The 15,078-nt window shown below is 55.1% G+C and overlaps 1 protein-coding gene across 5 annotated transcripts in view; it reads right to left on the bottom strand.

Moving 5' to 3' along the window:
• Positions 1–15,078, bottom strand: part of MYO5A (myosin VA) — a 124,121-nt gene that overhangs the window by 21,378 nt on the left and 87,665 nt on the right. For 3 of the 5 annotated variants that reach the window (XM_032953886.2, XM_076066713.1, XM_076066712.1), the window contains 9 exons: positions 14,757–14,981; positions 14,023–14,126; positions 9,636–9,701; positions 7,145–7,331; positions 5,847–5,940; positions 5,373–5,516; positions 2,825–2,979; positions 1,401–1,490; positions 266–416 (listed from right to left, as the gene is read on the bottom strand). In XM_032953886.2, the coding sequence (XP_032809777.1) occupies positions 266–416; positions 1,401–1,490; positions 2,825–2,979; positions 5,373–5,516; positions 5,847–5,940; positions 7,145–7,331; positions 9,636–9,701; positions 14,023–14,126; positions 14,757–14,981 (1,216 nt within the window). The remainder of the gene's footprint in view (positions 1–265; positions 417–1,400; positions 1,491–2,824; positions 2,980–5,372; positions 5,517–5,846; positions 5,941–7,144; positions 7,332–9,635; positions 9,702–14,022; positions 14,127–14,756; positions 14,982–15,078) is intronic. The other 2 variants (XM_032953892.2, XM_032953891.2) reach the window with 2 other exon arrangements.

Here is a 15,078-nt window from a genome sequence, read left to right as displayed (position 1 = left end):
GGGACGTACCATGGAAAGAACAATATCTCTTAATGGGAGAGGTTATAATGACTGAACGTGTAAACCCATTGTCCAGAGTTGTGTAGTATTATTATTTTTAATGTTAATACAAAATCCACGACTTTCTAACGTCCCGGGAGGAATTGCACAGTTCCTAGGACAGTGATGGCAAGGAGAGGACATCCTTGGGAAAGCCAGGACGGGTGGCAACCGTGGTTTTGTGTCATGGAACATGCGCGCCGGAAGGCGAGGCCGACACACGTACCAATCATGGGCTGCAGGACGACCTCAATGATCTTGATCAGCTGCTGGTAGATGTGGATCGCCAGGTCGCTCAGCACCTGCCGGTACTCGGTGAGGTCAAAGTTCTTGAGGCAGTGCTCGTTCTGCTTGGAGGTGTTCTGCTGCGCATAGCCCTGAGTGCAGACACGGCGACCCCATGCGTCACACACGTGTCACACGTGCGGCACACGCGCGGCACACGCGCGGCACACGCGCGTCACACACGCGGCCCACACGCGCGGCCCCCGCGCATCACACGCGCGGCCCCCGCGCGTCACACACGCGGCACACACGCGGCACACACGCGGCACACACGCGTCACACACGCGTCACACACGCGTCACACACGCGGCCCACACACGCGGCCCACACGCGCGGCCCCCGCGCATCACACGCGCGGCCCCCGCGCGTCACACACGCGGCCCACACGCGTCACACACGCATCACACACGCGGCCCACACGCGGCCCACACGCGGCCCACACGTGTCACACACGCGGCCCACACTCGGACCCCGCGCATCACACAAGCGGCCACCGGTCGCGCGCCACCCCCCCGGAGATGCTGCACCGGTGCGCCGCCGCTATCACGCGGCGCGGCGCTCGCAATCCGGTGGGGGAGGGGGGGGGAGGTCGCCGCTCGATTTGACCTCCCGGCAACAGCAGTAGAAACAATGGAACGAGTTTCTCAAGTTCTCCCTGACTCCTGTCCACAGTGAGTCCATCTGTAGGCTGTACGTGGTGGGGTAAAGTGTGGGTACGCCAACCTCTGCTTGGTCACCCAAACAGCTGTGGAAGAGTTGGCCAAAATACACTCAAGGTCAACGGCCCTGCTCCATAGCTAAGAAGCAGAACCATTGCCTGAAACGTTGCCTATTATATAAAGCACACTGGGGAGTCTCACTCATGAGAAAAAGTCACCTCCTCCTGAGACATACCGAGACAAGCCAAGACACACCGAGACACACTCTCACCTCCTCCTGAGACACATCGAGACACACCAAGTCACACACTCACCTCCTCCTGAGACACATCGAGACACACCAAGACACACACTCACCTCCTCCTGAGACTCACCTCCTCCTGAGACACACCGAGACACACCAAGACGCACACTCACCTCCTCCCCGCTGTACTGCTTGAGGCAGTGAAGTAGGCGGCACGTGTTGGACAGCCAGAAGCAGACGATCTCAAAGTCATCGTTGCGCTTCTGAAATAAACGCCAAGACAGCATCAACGTCCGACTCTGGACGAACGCAGCGGCGTGCGAGGGTCTGGGGGACGAGCAACCGGTACGGGAAACCCACGGAGTCTCTTTGTCCACTGGCCAAAGCGGGCACTCGCACAGAGCATCGTGACACGCCGTGCAGCATCCGTGCCTCCCTGTGTGAGTGGTGACGAGCGGTGATGAGCGGTGACGAACGGTGATGAGACCCATATTCTTGGTTCTTTCGGTAAAGTCACGCAGAAGGGAAACAATAAAATAATAAAAATATAAAATAATGAAATTATCACGACTTTTTGACTGCAACACAAGCAATCATCATCAGGTGTGAAAACCACAGCAAGAAAATTTGAAAAAAGTGGCGTTTTTTAAAATATTTTTTTTTATTTTAACGTTAACGTTAAAAACAAACCGCCACTTTTTTCAAAATTTCTTGCTGTGGTTTTCACACCTGATGATGATTGCTTGTGTTGCAGTCGAAACGTCGTAAGAATTTTATTGTTTTATATTTTTATTATTGTATTGTTTCCCTTCTAGGTGATGGGGCCGTTCGATCACGAGTGAGCGCGGCTCATTGCGGTCACAATAGCCGAGAAAAGACGACTTTCGCGTTGGTAATTCCACGAGACAAGGAAATCATTCCAATTTGGTAGAAACATGCACATACAGGAATATATGAATTGGTTTGCCTTCTGCTTTGCAGTTCAATGGCACACCGACTCGTGTGAAACAAAAAAACCAACGTAAAACGCCGCAGAGGCACTTTAAAAGCCGAGTCCTAGATCCAGAAAAATCTACGGCTCTTCAGCTCCAGCTTGACGCCAACTCCAGACTCGCCGCTGGAAACATTGCGAATGCAAGCGCCCTTGAAGCTACAACCCCCCCCCCAACCCCCGTTTAAAAAAAACAAACAAATCGTTTTTGTTGTTTACAATTGCATGTCATATTTCTCAGATCGTATTCCGGTGTCGTTTCGCGTCTCATTATGGACGTGACGATCTCCCCTTGTTAGGAGAATGGCCTCTCAGCGGGTTTTACTCCGGTCAAGGCTTCACACAAAAGTGCCACGTGTTTGATGTTCTTGTCTTTGGTAGCTGAAGTAGCTGCCAAAGAACCGCGTCCGATATCTCGTGCAAGTGACCTCCGATCCCACTCTCCGGGAGGGGAGCGGCGATGACACTTTCCCGTCGCCCTGTTACAGTCGCCTGGCGCGCCCAAGACTCGAAATGTTTGATTGACCCGACTGAAATATTCAAGAGCCGGTTAAGGAATGCGGTAGGAAAGAAAAGTTGTCATGTGGCCCAACACAGCACGGGTACCTTGAGGACTTTCTTGATGCCGTTGATAGTGGAGGTGAGCAGCGAGCGGACCTTCTGGTCATCGTTGGTGTAGTCGGCGTGGCGTACACACATGAACAGGATGTACGCGGGCAGCCCCGGAAGGAGCCTCTGGGACAGCTCATTTGGCTTCAAGTCTAGCGTCGCATACACAATAGCATGCACACACAGCAGCACACACACAACACAGCAGTCACACACAAAACATAGCAGCACGCACACACAACAGTCACAAAGACAAAGATCCCCCGTGTAGCCTTAACAGACTGCTAGGGCAAGTGCTGTTAGCGAGCACCTATGAAAGCCGGTACGGCACACGAGGGGGTGGGTGGCCAACACCACGCCCGACCGCCTTTGTCTCCCCAGTGGCGATGTTTACACACCGCACAAGGTACTAATTTGAGGCTGAGTCGACCTAGGGGAAGCCCAGAACCGTTTTAGATAATTATCACCGGCGTTGGCCGTGAGCGGGAATCGAACTCGGGACACCGACTGCTACACCACCGCTCCCCACACAGCAGTCACACACAGACAGTAGCACACACAACACAGCACACACACACAGCACACACACACAGCACGCACACACACAGCACACACACCAGAGGAGTCACCGCCACTAAGTGGCGGTGACGTCACCAAGACGCTTGTGCCAGGACATGTGCACCTTGAGGCCACGTGGAGTGTCGAACGCCCGCTGGCAGGTCACGGGGCAGACCCAGGTGCCACGGGTCGACTGACTGAGATGACTGAGATGACTGGCTGATGCACCACCTGTGCACCCTACTGTGCCAACCTGCTGTGCTTTAGCCACCCGGCGCTCCGCTCGTTGTTGTGAGCGTCGCTCCTCCGCCCTCCGTTGTTGTTGGAGGGCGACTACCTCCAACTGCCCAGTAGCGTCCTTCACGAGCCTCCTCCACAGAGGCCGATCTTGACACCGCTGGTACCAGTCATCGGCAAGTCCACTCAGCTCCACGTCCTCCTGTACCACATCACTCCATCTCTTCTCTAGCCTGTGCCGAGCCCGTTTAGCCCCCTCGATCCGGCCGAACAAAAGCTGTTTCGGCATGCGGTGGCTTGGCATGCGGGCTACATGACCCAGCCATCACAGCCTTGCCCGCCGGAGGAGCTCACCGATGGGACCTTGCCCAGATCTTTCAAGGATTTGTGAGCTCCTCACACAATCCAGTCTGGTTAAACCCAGGATGGATCGTAGGCAGGCCAGCCTAAATGTTTCTAACCGGCGAAGATGTTCCATTAGGGGGGTCCACGTTTCGCAAGCGTAGAGAAGGGAGGGAATGACCGTGGCCGAGAAGACCTGAAGCTTAGTGCGGAGCGACAGACCAGGTAGCTTCCACACAGCGTTACGCAACCGATGAAAAGATATTGCCGCTCGACTGATTCGGAGTGAGACCTCTGCTGTTAAACTGTAGCCGGTCATAAGCACACTTCCCAGGTATGGGAAACTCTCCACTCTCCAGTCACACACACACAGTAGCACACACATACAGCAGCCACACACAACACAGCGGCCACACACACAGTACACAACACAGCAGCCAATGCATGCAGCCAACGGACAACAACGATTGCGACCTCCGCCTCTTAATTTGACCATTCGGCTTCTACACATTCCTTGTGCATAGCTCCACGCATGACGTCACTGCGATCAGCAAAGCACAGCTGACGTGGACCAAGCTGTCGATGCTTGTGGCATCAGGTGGCATCAATGTCAATAGCCCACGGCGACACGAACATGGATATGCGGTAGGGAACGTACGTATGTTGAACCTCTTTCGCACTGACCGTACGTAGCCAACCGTGCTGATCGGAGGTGCAGTGAATGGAAGATCGTTTACTGTCATCAAAGGGGCAACGCAACTTGGCCCCCTCTCTACATCCCACGTGGCTTGGCAACGTGCAGCTAAGCGCAGCGAGGGGACAGCGTCGTTATGGAGGATTGGCCGTGCCCCCCCCCCCCACCCTGCACCCACCCCTCGTGGCAGTGAACACCTCGGCCCTCGACCGTTATCGTTTCCTTTATCTGTCCACGGCCCTGCAACAGACTGACGCGGATAAGCAGGGCGTCGCCAGCGCACGCCGCGGGTTCACACGACCCCTGCAAACACTGGAGGTGCCACATTCACCAGAGTGAATGTGGCACCTCCACCAACAACAAAAAACCCGCAAGAATCGAAAGACGACAATCCACTTCGGAGAAACGTCCAGGCCCGATCACAACACTTCGGTTCCAAAGGTTTGGTTCCTGCCCCTTACGTTAATGCGGCTCTGCCCACTTTGGGATCTCGGGGACGTGTGCCAAACGCATTTTGTTGACCCACCCCTTGGTTCCCGGTTGACTTGAGGCCAGTTTGGGAACAAGTGGTCGTGGAAACGAGGCGTCGGTTCGAGGCTCAGGGCCTCTTATTCCAAATGGGGGCGCAGATCTCGGCGAGGTTTTGTGAATTTCGCGTGGTAACCTCCTTCCAGAAAACGGGCACAAGTTGAGCGGGCCGAGCGCACGGCGCACCGACAACGAGGTTCCTGATGAGACGGTTCTCGTCGTCGTTGTGGAACTCCAGCATGCCCTGGAACTCCTTCTCCAGGCGCTGGATAGCCGGGTGACGCGTCGCCACCTCCTCGGCCGCCGGCTCCGCGTGGGGCATGACCCCCGCTGCTCGCCCCGGCACACACGCAGGGGGGCAGCCCACCGGGCGTCAACACGCGGCACAGCACGCAGACACCGTGCCGACACACGGCATGCGCCAACACACACCGAGCCTACACACGGCACAGCGCTATGCTCCAACACGGCACACACACACACACAACCGACACGTGGCACGGCACCAACTCACCAAGGCTGTGTATATATAAACAATATTATTACGTGCTGTAGATGGGGCTATCATTGCAAGGCTGTAAATGGGCTAAATTGGTCTTCGTGGAAACAGTGAGGTTTTGTGCAGTTATGTCAAGGATATTTCAAGGATATAGCTCTCACCCTCCAGGTCTTTGATCTTGCGATCCAGGAGCTTCAGCTGCTTCTTGAGCTTGCGGATCGTCTTCTCCTGGTTCTCGTTCTTTTCCCAGAGATCCTGCACACGGCCACGTGGGGGGAGGGGTGTTAGCGCCGGTGAAGCCCGGACACCCACGACTCATCATGGCCGGCTGAAGCGAGGCCGAGGTAAGCCGAAATGTATTCGCGCAGCCCTCCCTGTCAATCCACTGCTGGATGAAGGCCTCCCCATGCCACACGCACTGTGGGGATTATTTTCTACGCCGGTCAGCGCGAGTGAGTCAAGGTGGGTGGGGGGGGGGGTGGTGTAGACATGGGCAGGGGTACATGTTCCCTTGCTGCCCTCTGCCATCAGCCCCGCAGGCAAACGGATAAAGGGGCACAACCAACGCGCAGAAATAAGTCGGAGAAACGTTGCACTGCCGTCTAAACCCAGCGATGCGATGGCTGCGGTGGTGGCCGCGGCGAGTGACGGCGAGTGAGTGGAGGCGAGTGACGGCGAGTGAGTGGAGGCGAGTGAGTGGAGGCGAGTGAGTGGAGGCGAGTGAGTGACGAGTGAGTGGCGGCGAGTGAGTGACGAGTGAGTGGCGGCGAGTGAGTGACGAGTGAGTGGCGGCGAGTGAGTGGCGGCGAGTGAGTGGAGGCGAGTGAGTGGAGGCGAGTGAGTGGCGGTGAGTGAGTGACGGCGAGTGAGTGGAGGCGAGTGAGTGGAGGCGAGTGAGTGGCGGTGAGTGAGTGGCGGCGAGTGAGTGGAGGCGAGTGAGTGGAGGCGAGTGAGTGGCGGCGAGTGAGTGGAGGCGAGTGAGTGGAGGCGAGTGAGTGGAGGCGAGTGAGTGACGAGTGAGTGGCGGCGAGTGAGTGACGAGTGAGTGGCGGCGAGTGAGTGACGAGTGAGTGGCGGCGAGTGAGTGGCGGCGAGTGAGTGGAGGCGAGTGAGTGGAGGCGAGTGAGTGGCGGCGAGTGAGTGACGGCGAGTGAGTGGAGGCGAGTGAGTGGAGGCGAGTGAGTGGCGGTGAGTGAGTGGCGGCGAGTGAGTGGAGGCGAGTGAGTGGAGGCGAGTGAGTGGAGGCGAGTGAGTGGAGGCGAGTGAGTGGAGGCGAGTGAGTGGAGGCGAGTGAGTGGCGGCGAGTGAGTGGCGGCGAGTGAGTGGAGGCGAGTGAGTGGCGGTGAGTGAGTGCCGGCGAGTGAGTGGAGGCGAGTGACGGCGAGTGAGTGGAGGCGAGTGAGTGGAGGCGAGTGAGTGGAGGCGAGTGAGTGGCGGCGAGTGAGTGGCGCCGCCGTGCCAGGTTCTCGTTGGTGAGGCGCGTGATCTCCAGCTGTAGGCTGGGCTCCACGCGCGCGTCCGGTGGCAGCTGCAGCGACTGCGCGAGCCGCCCGTTCTCCTCCCTGAGCAGCGCCGTCTCGCGCCGCGACGACTCCAGCTGCGCCTCGTGGCGGCGCGCCTGGGCCTGCAGCTGGCTCTCCAGCAGCCTGCGCGGCGAGCGGAGGTGGGCGAGCGGGTGGGGGGGGGGCGGGAGAGGGGGCGGGAGGGGGGGGTGCGGGCAGCGGGGGAGCCGTGGCGCGGTGAGAAAAACGATGAGAAGTGAGATTACGTCGCCGCTCGATCCTCACATAGGTCCACCAACTCGCCCTCCGTGAATCACCGGCGACCGGGCCGAGACCATCAATTCACTACGCACGAGGAGAACCCCGCCGAAGCGGCGCTCGATGATGCTCAGGTGCCAACTCGTGCTCTTGGTGCTCTCTGAAGCAGGGAGAGAGCTCTCCTCTCCGTTACCCGTCTCTGACCGATTACACTCTGTGGGCGATCGCTGTTCTCCCCCCCCCCCCACCCCGTCTACAACTCTCATTGCTCCTCCTGCCCATCGGCGTTGTCACTTCCGTCGCCCCCAAGCTCATGACCGACCGTTGCTTTTCTCCCCGTCGCTTTAGTCTCGCCATGCCTTGATACTCGGGAGAAGCGATGCTAGACGTGGGGGCCGGGGGATATACAGGGAATCGGGGTGAATTGAAACAGCGATTCCCAAACGCCGATGAACTATACTTGATAGCCACCCGCTACGACGCCGTCACTCTCGTCGTGCGAACACGTTCCCTTGTGCCTTACTCCGAAACTCTCCTTCGGACCCGAATTTACCTCAGAGCCACGGGCGATCAATGAACGCACGAGGCTCTGTCCCCGAGTGGCAGGCGCACGAGATGGCGTTATGACGCGCCTAGGCGGAGCGTGGCGGCGCCCACCGCCCAGAGAGGGAGGACGCACGCCTCGCGTTCGTGCTCTTGTGGAGCGAGGACAAAACCTCAAGAACAAAAGCCCCGTCAAGATTCCGTGGATGTCCACCGCCAAGGTCACGATTTCATTTCGCAACTCCTTTTCGCGATGAATCACAAAAAGAACGTTGCCGTCGCTGTGCAATTCTGTTCTCAATTTGGAATTATTTTCCCTTCCTCGCACTCTCGCACCCCACCCTCCAAAAAAAATATAAATGCCATCAGGATCTCAAATGCCGTTATTTGCATGGCAGAGAAAATAAATATGTCCCGGTCGTGTGCCCGCAGCTCACAATCAGGACAACATGCGCCTCAACTAACGAGCACACCCAGCACGACGCCAGAGAGCCGAGAGGCTGCCTGGGTGCCTGAAGGGAGCCAATGCTACGCACAGCGCCATGACTGCGACCCGGGTTCAAGGACCGCTTTACAGCTTCAGATTAGACCCGGTTCTCAAGTCCAGCGATTGTAGACACCCAACCCAGTCACGAGTCAACATCGGACGACCCACCCCTCGACGTGACACTAAAAACAAAAAGGGGGTCACACGGCAGCCCGACGCGGAGGGCTTCGTCGTTTGATGTGTAGGTGGGCAATTATTTGACGAGCAGATTGCATTCAACGCGCTATTAAAAGGTAGCTGCTTCGGTGAAGTTAATCAACAGCAGGGAATGCAATCAGTCAGCAGGCGCGTAGATATCTTTCGATGAAACGGCAACAAGCTATACGGTTGCTGTGCGAGGGACCTTGAAGTTACGCGAGGCAAAGCTGACGATTTCCCTTCTGAGTCATTCTCAACATGGTCAGGGTTCGCCTGTGTTTAAATGACTCATCATCCACTGGTTATCCACTCCTGGATGAAGACTTCCCCAAGGCACTGCTATTCCTCTTGGTCCTGCAATCCTCCCCGACATCTCGCTTCCTGAAACTCATTTCATCGCTCCACCTCCACGGCGGTCTTCCTCTTTCGGGCGTCCGCCATCGTCTCTTCGAGCGACGCGTCCTGTCCCCTGGGCTGCCCCCGCCACCCCCCCCCAAGCTTACTTTTCTCGAGTCTCTTTAATTTTTTGTTTAATCCACAATCTGCTGCTCTCCTCTCTTCTTGCCTCTCTTGCTTCAGGCCAGATCTCTGCTCCTTTGTTTGTTTGTATTCTGTACTTTAACAACAAAAAACATCAAATCGTGTTCTTTGTACGTGACCTGACGCGTCGGTAAACGTTTTTTGACACTCTTCAGTTAACAAAAAAAAGGATAAGCACACACACGCAACGTGCACACACGCGCACACGTGCATACACACGCACACACAAGCAATATAAACTAACGCAAACGCTGAAGGTACACCGCGCCACCCTCTACACGCGTTCGAGCCAACACAATGAAGTCGTTGCTTTAAACGAAGCGGGCACACGTCACGTATTGCGGGCAATGTGTCAAAACTACGGTCGGAAGCGAGCCATCCAAATGCAACCACCCGCCATGCTGACAGCAAAGTTTAATAACCTCGTGGTCTTTTTTAACCCCTCATAGGCCAGAACAAAGTCTTCGTCTTCCAGGTCCCGCTCCCGTCTGCCCAGTGACAAGGAGGCACACAACACACAATGACAAACACAGAGATTAAGGAAATGAAAGCCAAGGGGGGAGGGCGGGGGGGGAAAGGAAAAGAAAAAAATCACAGATGCAATGAAGTGGCGAATCACACGGCATGCGAGCGTTAACGATCACTTAGCACACGCGGTGCACATACACACGCGTGATATATTGGAGCGTGGGGTGCACAGTCGAAAGAAAATCAAAATGTAAATGTTTCATTTTTATTGGAAGTAGTTTGCCTATTAATTGTGGACCGTAAAACTCTGCACGTCACCGTGACCTTGAACATCGAATTTTGCAATTAAAAAGATGTCGGCGACGTGCTTCCTAGTCACAATGTTCGCGTTAGCTCTTGGCACGTCGCCTCGAGGTAACAGATCTTTGAGGGTACTGGCAGAAAAAAACCCAGCATCTGTCCTCTCTTACAAAATCATCACGAGAAAAATACTGACCTTGGAAAACCTTCTTGGTTCTTTCGGTAAAGTCACGTAGAATGGAAATAAAATAATAAAAATAAAACATGATAAAAAATATAAAATTCTCACGACGTTTCGGCCACAACACAAGTAGCCTTCTTCAGGTGAAGGAACAGAACTGTCGGGACGACAGCGCTTCGTCCCGACAGTTCTGACAGCGCTTCGTCCCGACAGTTCTGTTCCTTCACCTGAAGAAGGCTACTTGTGTTGTGGCCGAAACGTCGTGAGAATTTTATATTTTTTATTATGTTTTATTTTTATTATTTCATTTCCATTCTACGTGACTTTACCGAAAGAACCAAGAAGATGAATCCCTGCAGTCACGAAAGCTTTAAATCGAAACTTGGAAAACCTGTTGATGAAAAAACTCAATCGTACTTCGTTTTCACAATGTTATTACTGTGTGCGTAATACACGTGTGTGTGGTATATATTAACGATTATATATCCCATTGTTAATAGGTTAATAGCATTAGGTGCTCGATTGACGGGCACACAAAAGCAAGCTGCGTCTGCGGAGCACATTAACGATGCAGGCGAGCGGTGAAGTATTTTGGAGAACGGCGGTCGGTTGCAAAAAATATCTCAAGTGACATTTTCCCCTAAGCTCCAATTTAAATCGGTGTCAATCGTTGAGAGATTTTCACTTAAGATGCTTTACGCAACTGCCCCCGCAGGCCCCATGTTAATAAGCAAAGCGTTAGGAAGCGGGGGAAGGGCGACGATTAGTGGGTGGGGGGGTGCGGAGGGACGACACGAGCCTCACGACGACAGCGCGAGAAAACCGGCAACTCCCACCACCAGGGCGGCTTCTCGCCATTAGCATCATCCCACGAGCGACCTCGCTCTCGCCTCGGACTATGGTCCGACACGCGTACGCTTCGGAAACTGTGGACAAGTTCCTGAGAATCCACCACCTCCGTGCGCCCAGCCGGCAGCGTGAACGAGACTCGGCACGACGCCGCGAGTACCGAGATCACCGCCGATCGTCGCCATGGGTCCCACCCCCGTGCTTCCAGGCTGTCCGAGCCAACTGACCGATGCGCTACGAGCAGCGGTGGCCAAATGGCGTCTCCCCGAGCCGCGTGCGGCTCTTCAATCCACCACACGTGCGGGCTCTACCGGAGGGGCGCGACGTAGAACGTGCTACCGCAGCCGCAAAAGAATTATGAACTGCGCCGAAAATTGTCAAAAATATATACACACACACACACAAATCTGGCTGTCGCCTGATGCCGCTAGTTGTAATTACTGGCGAAACGTCGTACTCACATTGTAAATGTTGTAGCTTTGCTCTCCAACACACCGGTGTACTGTACTAGTGACGAACTGGCACGTTCTGTGAACGTGACAAACCTTACTAGTTGGCTGTGTCGGGTGGTGGCGGGTTTCACGAAAAAATGGATATATAAAACACTTCGATTCAAAGCTTTCGTGACTGCAGGGATTCATCTTCTTGGTTCTTTCGGTAAAGTGACGTAGAAGGGAAATAACAAAGTAATATTTTATTAGGTTTTATTATTTATTATTTTATTATTTCCATTCTACGTGACTTTACCGAAAGAACCAAGGAGATATAAACACGTATACATATATATACACTTGGCTCTTTGCAGGCGTGTCACGGGTTGGCCGCCCCTTGCCCGACAGCTCGTTGAAGCACTGCCGTGCCCCAAGGCTTTGAAGGCAGCATCGGGGCCTTGCACTGGGCATCACCGTGCGTGTGTGTGACCAGCAGACGGCAACGCGGTAATAAACACGCCTCCGTCGCGAGTTATCCTAACGCCCGCTCTAGCTCTGAGCGCACGTACACTCGTCTCTGCTCAACCCTGGTTCTGCAGCCACACATAAGCCTTCGTATGTGCCTGCTTAGATGACTACAACACGAGTATTAAACTCTAAAACACACTCACAGTTTGTGAGGAGTATACCGCATAACGTACATACATTTAAAAACATCAACTGTTACCATTCGTTGCTAAAAGTGTCACGTTAAAAACTATGCAGAGCCTACGATTTTGTTGTCCTGCATATGTGACGGCACGGGTAACCGTGGTGACCGCAAAGATGCCTTCTCATTCTCTGTGCAAAAAGGTCAAGGCGCAGGCCTGCAATTGATTCCTCACGCCACTGCTGGTGGAAGGTTCTCCGCTCGAGGGAGCCCAAGACAGCCTCTCTGCAGGAAGCTTGGCCTGCTCGGCAACGCTGGCAAGACGTCTCGGAAGACGTGGGAGTACCCCAACTTTACCCCACCGTACGCGACCTGCCAATCAACTACGCCTCATTCTCACATGCGCGCCACCGTCATTCCCCTTGGGGCCGCCTGCAGAGGAGGTCGCGTCGCCCTCTCGTCTTCACGGCTCCCGTCGTCACGGTTCCCGTCGTCATGGCTCCCGTCGTCGGGACTGTGGCGCTGGTGGAGCCGGCAAGACGCCCGCGAGGGAAGTGAATTCCGCTCGCGGAGCACACACCCCATAGACGCCCTTCTAGGCCGCAGCCTGAACGCCGCCAAATACTAACAAACTTAAATTTCATCAGCCGTTATCTATCCATCGCTCGATAACATAGCGCCAAAGTGAAGAGCATCTTAGGGCCATGATCCCGATAAGTGCTGCCAGTATGCGTGGCCAGTAAAGCCAGCGGTACTGAAAGCCTGACTTGAGAGTTGGTATTTCGGTTATGCACAGATGGTGGTGAAGAAAAACAGCCATTCCAACTTTTTTCCCCTTGCTTTCTTTGCAAGAAACTGTTGGAAAGTTTATATTCGGCCAACACCGTGAATCAGGCTGCACCGTGTTGATACGTGGCTGTGTTCATCGTTTTAATGCCAAGAGGCAACATTTTATAGCCGCTCTCGTGATACCGTGCTCAAAAATGAGTAAAGGAAGTCTACAGCCAAATTATCATGAAGTTTGACAAACTTGTTACAAATAGACTATCTAGGTAAAACAACTGTCACAAGGCAGGGCTGCTATTTAATTGCTATTTATTTATTTCCCGTTTATTTATTTTGTATAACCCTGTGAGCCATTCGGCTCTTGAATCGGGTGCAACCACAACAAACAAAAACACTCACCTCAACCCCCCTCTCCTCTCACCTCGGCCCCCCTCTCTTCTCACCTCTCCACTCACCTCAATCCCTCTCCTCAAGTATCAATGAAGGCTGGCACAGCTGACATGGATCTTTTCCTGTCCCCCCCCCATACTAATTTTTATCCACCACACCAGGCCAGGTAGGCGCCACTTTGGTGAGATGTTAACTACCTCGCCCGGTAAACAGGAGGTCGTGGGTTCGACCCCGACCCTGACGCCTGCTGTATATTTGGAATTTGAATGTCTCTCTCCGTGGTCGCGTGGATTTTTTCCCCGGGTCCTCCGGGATTTGGCTGCTATAAATATCCACGTGAATAGCCACTTCGTTGAGCTGTCATTTGCGACAGTCAGGTCGCATCTGAGAAAATAAAGCTGCAGTATATAGCTCAGTGGGCCTTACCTGGTAACGTAAACATTTGTTTAGTCTCCGAGTTTAGTCGATAAATTCAAAAACCGTCACATGCGTCGTTCAATGCCAGGGAGAAAGGGGGCATGCACGCGCAAGCGTGGGCATGCACGCGTAAGCGTGGTCTTCGCGTCTCACCGCCCCGCGGCGATCCGATGCGTTACCGCTCGCGCCACGGGACGGGGCGAGTCGGCGGCGATCGCCGCGTGACGTCACGTGGAACGCCGCGCACGCACGCGCATGCACGCACGCGCATGCACGCACGCAAAGCACGCACGCAAAGCACGCACGCAAAGCACGCACGCAAAGCACGCAGCACGCACCTGTTGGCCTCGCGCACGCCCATGTACGCCCTCTTCACCTCCTCCTCGTCGTCCAACTTCTCCAGGTCCTGGGCAAAGCGCGCCGATGCCTCGGACATGGATCCCTGTGCGAGGCCCGGCGCGAAACGGCGTGGTTAGGCACACACTCACCCGCGCCGCTCCACACGACTCAACATGCTCCCCCCAACACCCGACTCCCCCCCCCCTCCTTCCCTAGGCGACACTAGAAGCATAGGAATCGATAAAACATTACCAAATGCAACAGAAACTAAGCTTAGTTTACTTTAAGGCTGAGGATGATGTAAGAAACCAAATTGTCACCGTTAACCCGACGACTGTTTCCCTTATGTCATTCCACCTACATTGTTCCTAGTCATGGTTTCGGTGAGCGAGGATGAAGTCAGCGACCTTCTACTGGGTTAGCTCCATCACATGGGCGAGCTTCGGTTAACCCCCACAGCGAGCTGGGCCTGAGGCCGAACCGCCCGTCACGTCTCGGCTCACGTTCACAATCTCATGGGAATTTTTCCTGAAACCTAGACGAGCACAGAGCCCACGTGGCACGTACGCACACATGTATGTTGAACTTCTTTCACGCCGTACGTAGCCGACTAATTGTCGGGGTCCTGGAAGCAGTACGAAAAAATTCAGCAACAACCCTCAGACCCCCGGCGGGGTTGGGGTTAAACGTACGTCACCACTGCCGTGCCACCACTCCTCGCTCGCTCGCTCACCTTCTGCCGCTCGCCGCCCAGGATCTGCGACTTGAGGTGCAGCACCTCCTCGCGTCGAACCTCGAGCTCCTCCAGCGCGGCGTTGAGGTGTCCCAGGACGTGGTCGTACGGCGTGCAGCCAGCCGCCCGGCCGGGCCCCGTGGCCCGCTCGTCGTCCCGCAGCGAGTGCCGCAGCTCGTCCAGCTCCGACTTGAGCCGCCGGTTCTCCGCTTCCAGCTCGCTCCGCTGCCGCGGCGGGACAAGGCGTGCGCACGTTCTATTCGCGAGGCCCGGAGCAAGGTCTTCCCAGGGCACCTAAGCTAGCAGCGCTAGAGTCCGTTCT

The sequence above is a fragment of the Petromyzon marinus genome, chromosome 13, assembly GCF_048934315.1.
Source record: "Petromyzon marinus isolate PM22_M1 ecotype Great Lakes invasive population chromosome 13, UKy_Petmar_22M1.pri1.0, whole genome shotgun sequence".
In the NCBI taxonomy this organism is placed as follows: Eukaryota; Metazoa; Chordata; class Hyperoartia; order Petromyzontiformes; family Petromyzontidae; genus Petromyzon; species Petromyzon marinus.
This window is presented reverse-complemented; position numbering and strand designations above follow the sequence as displayed.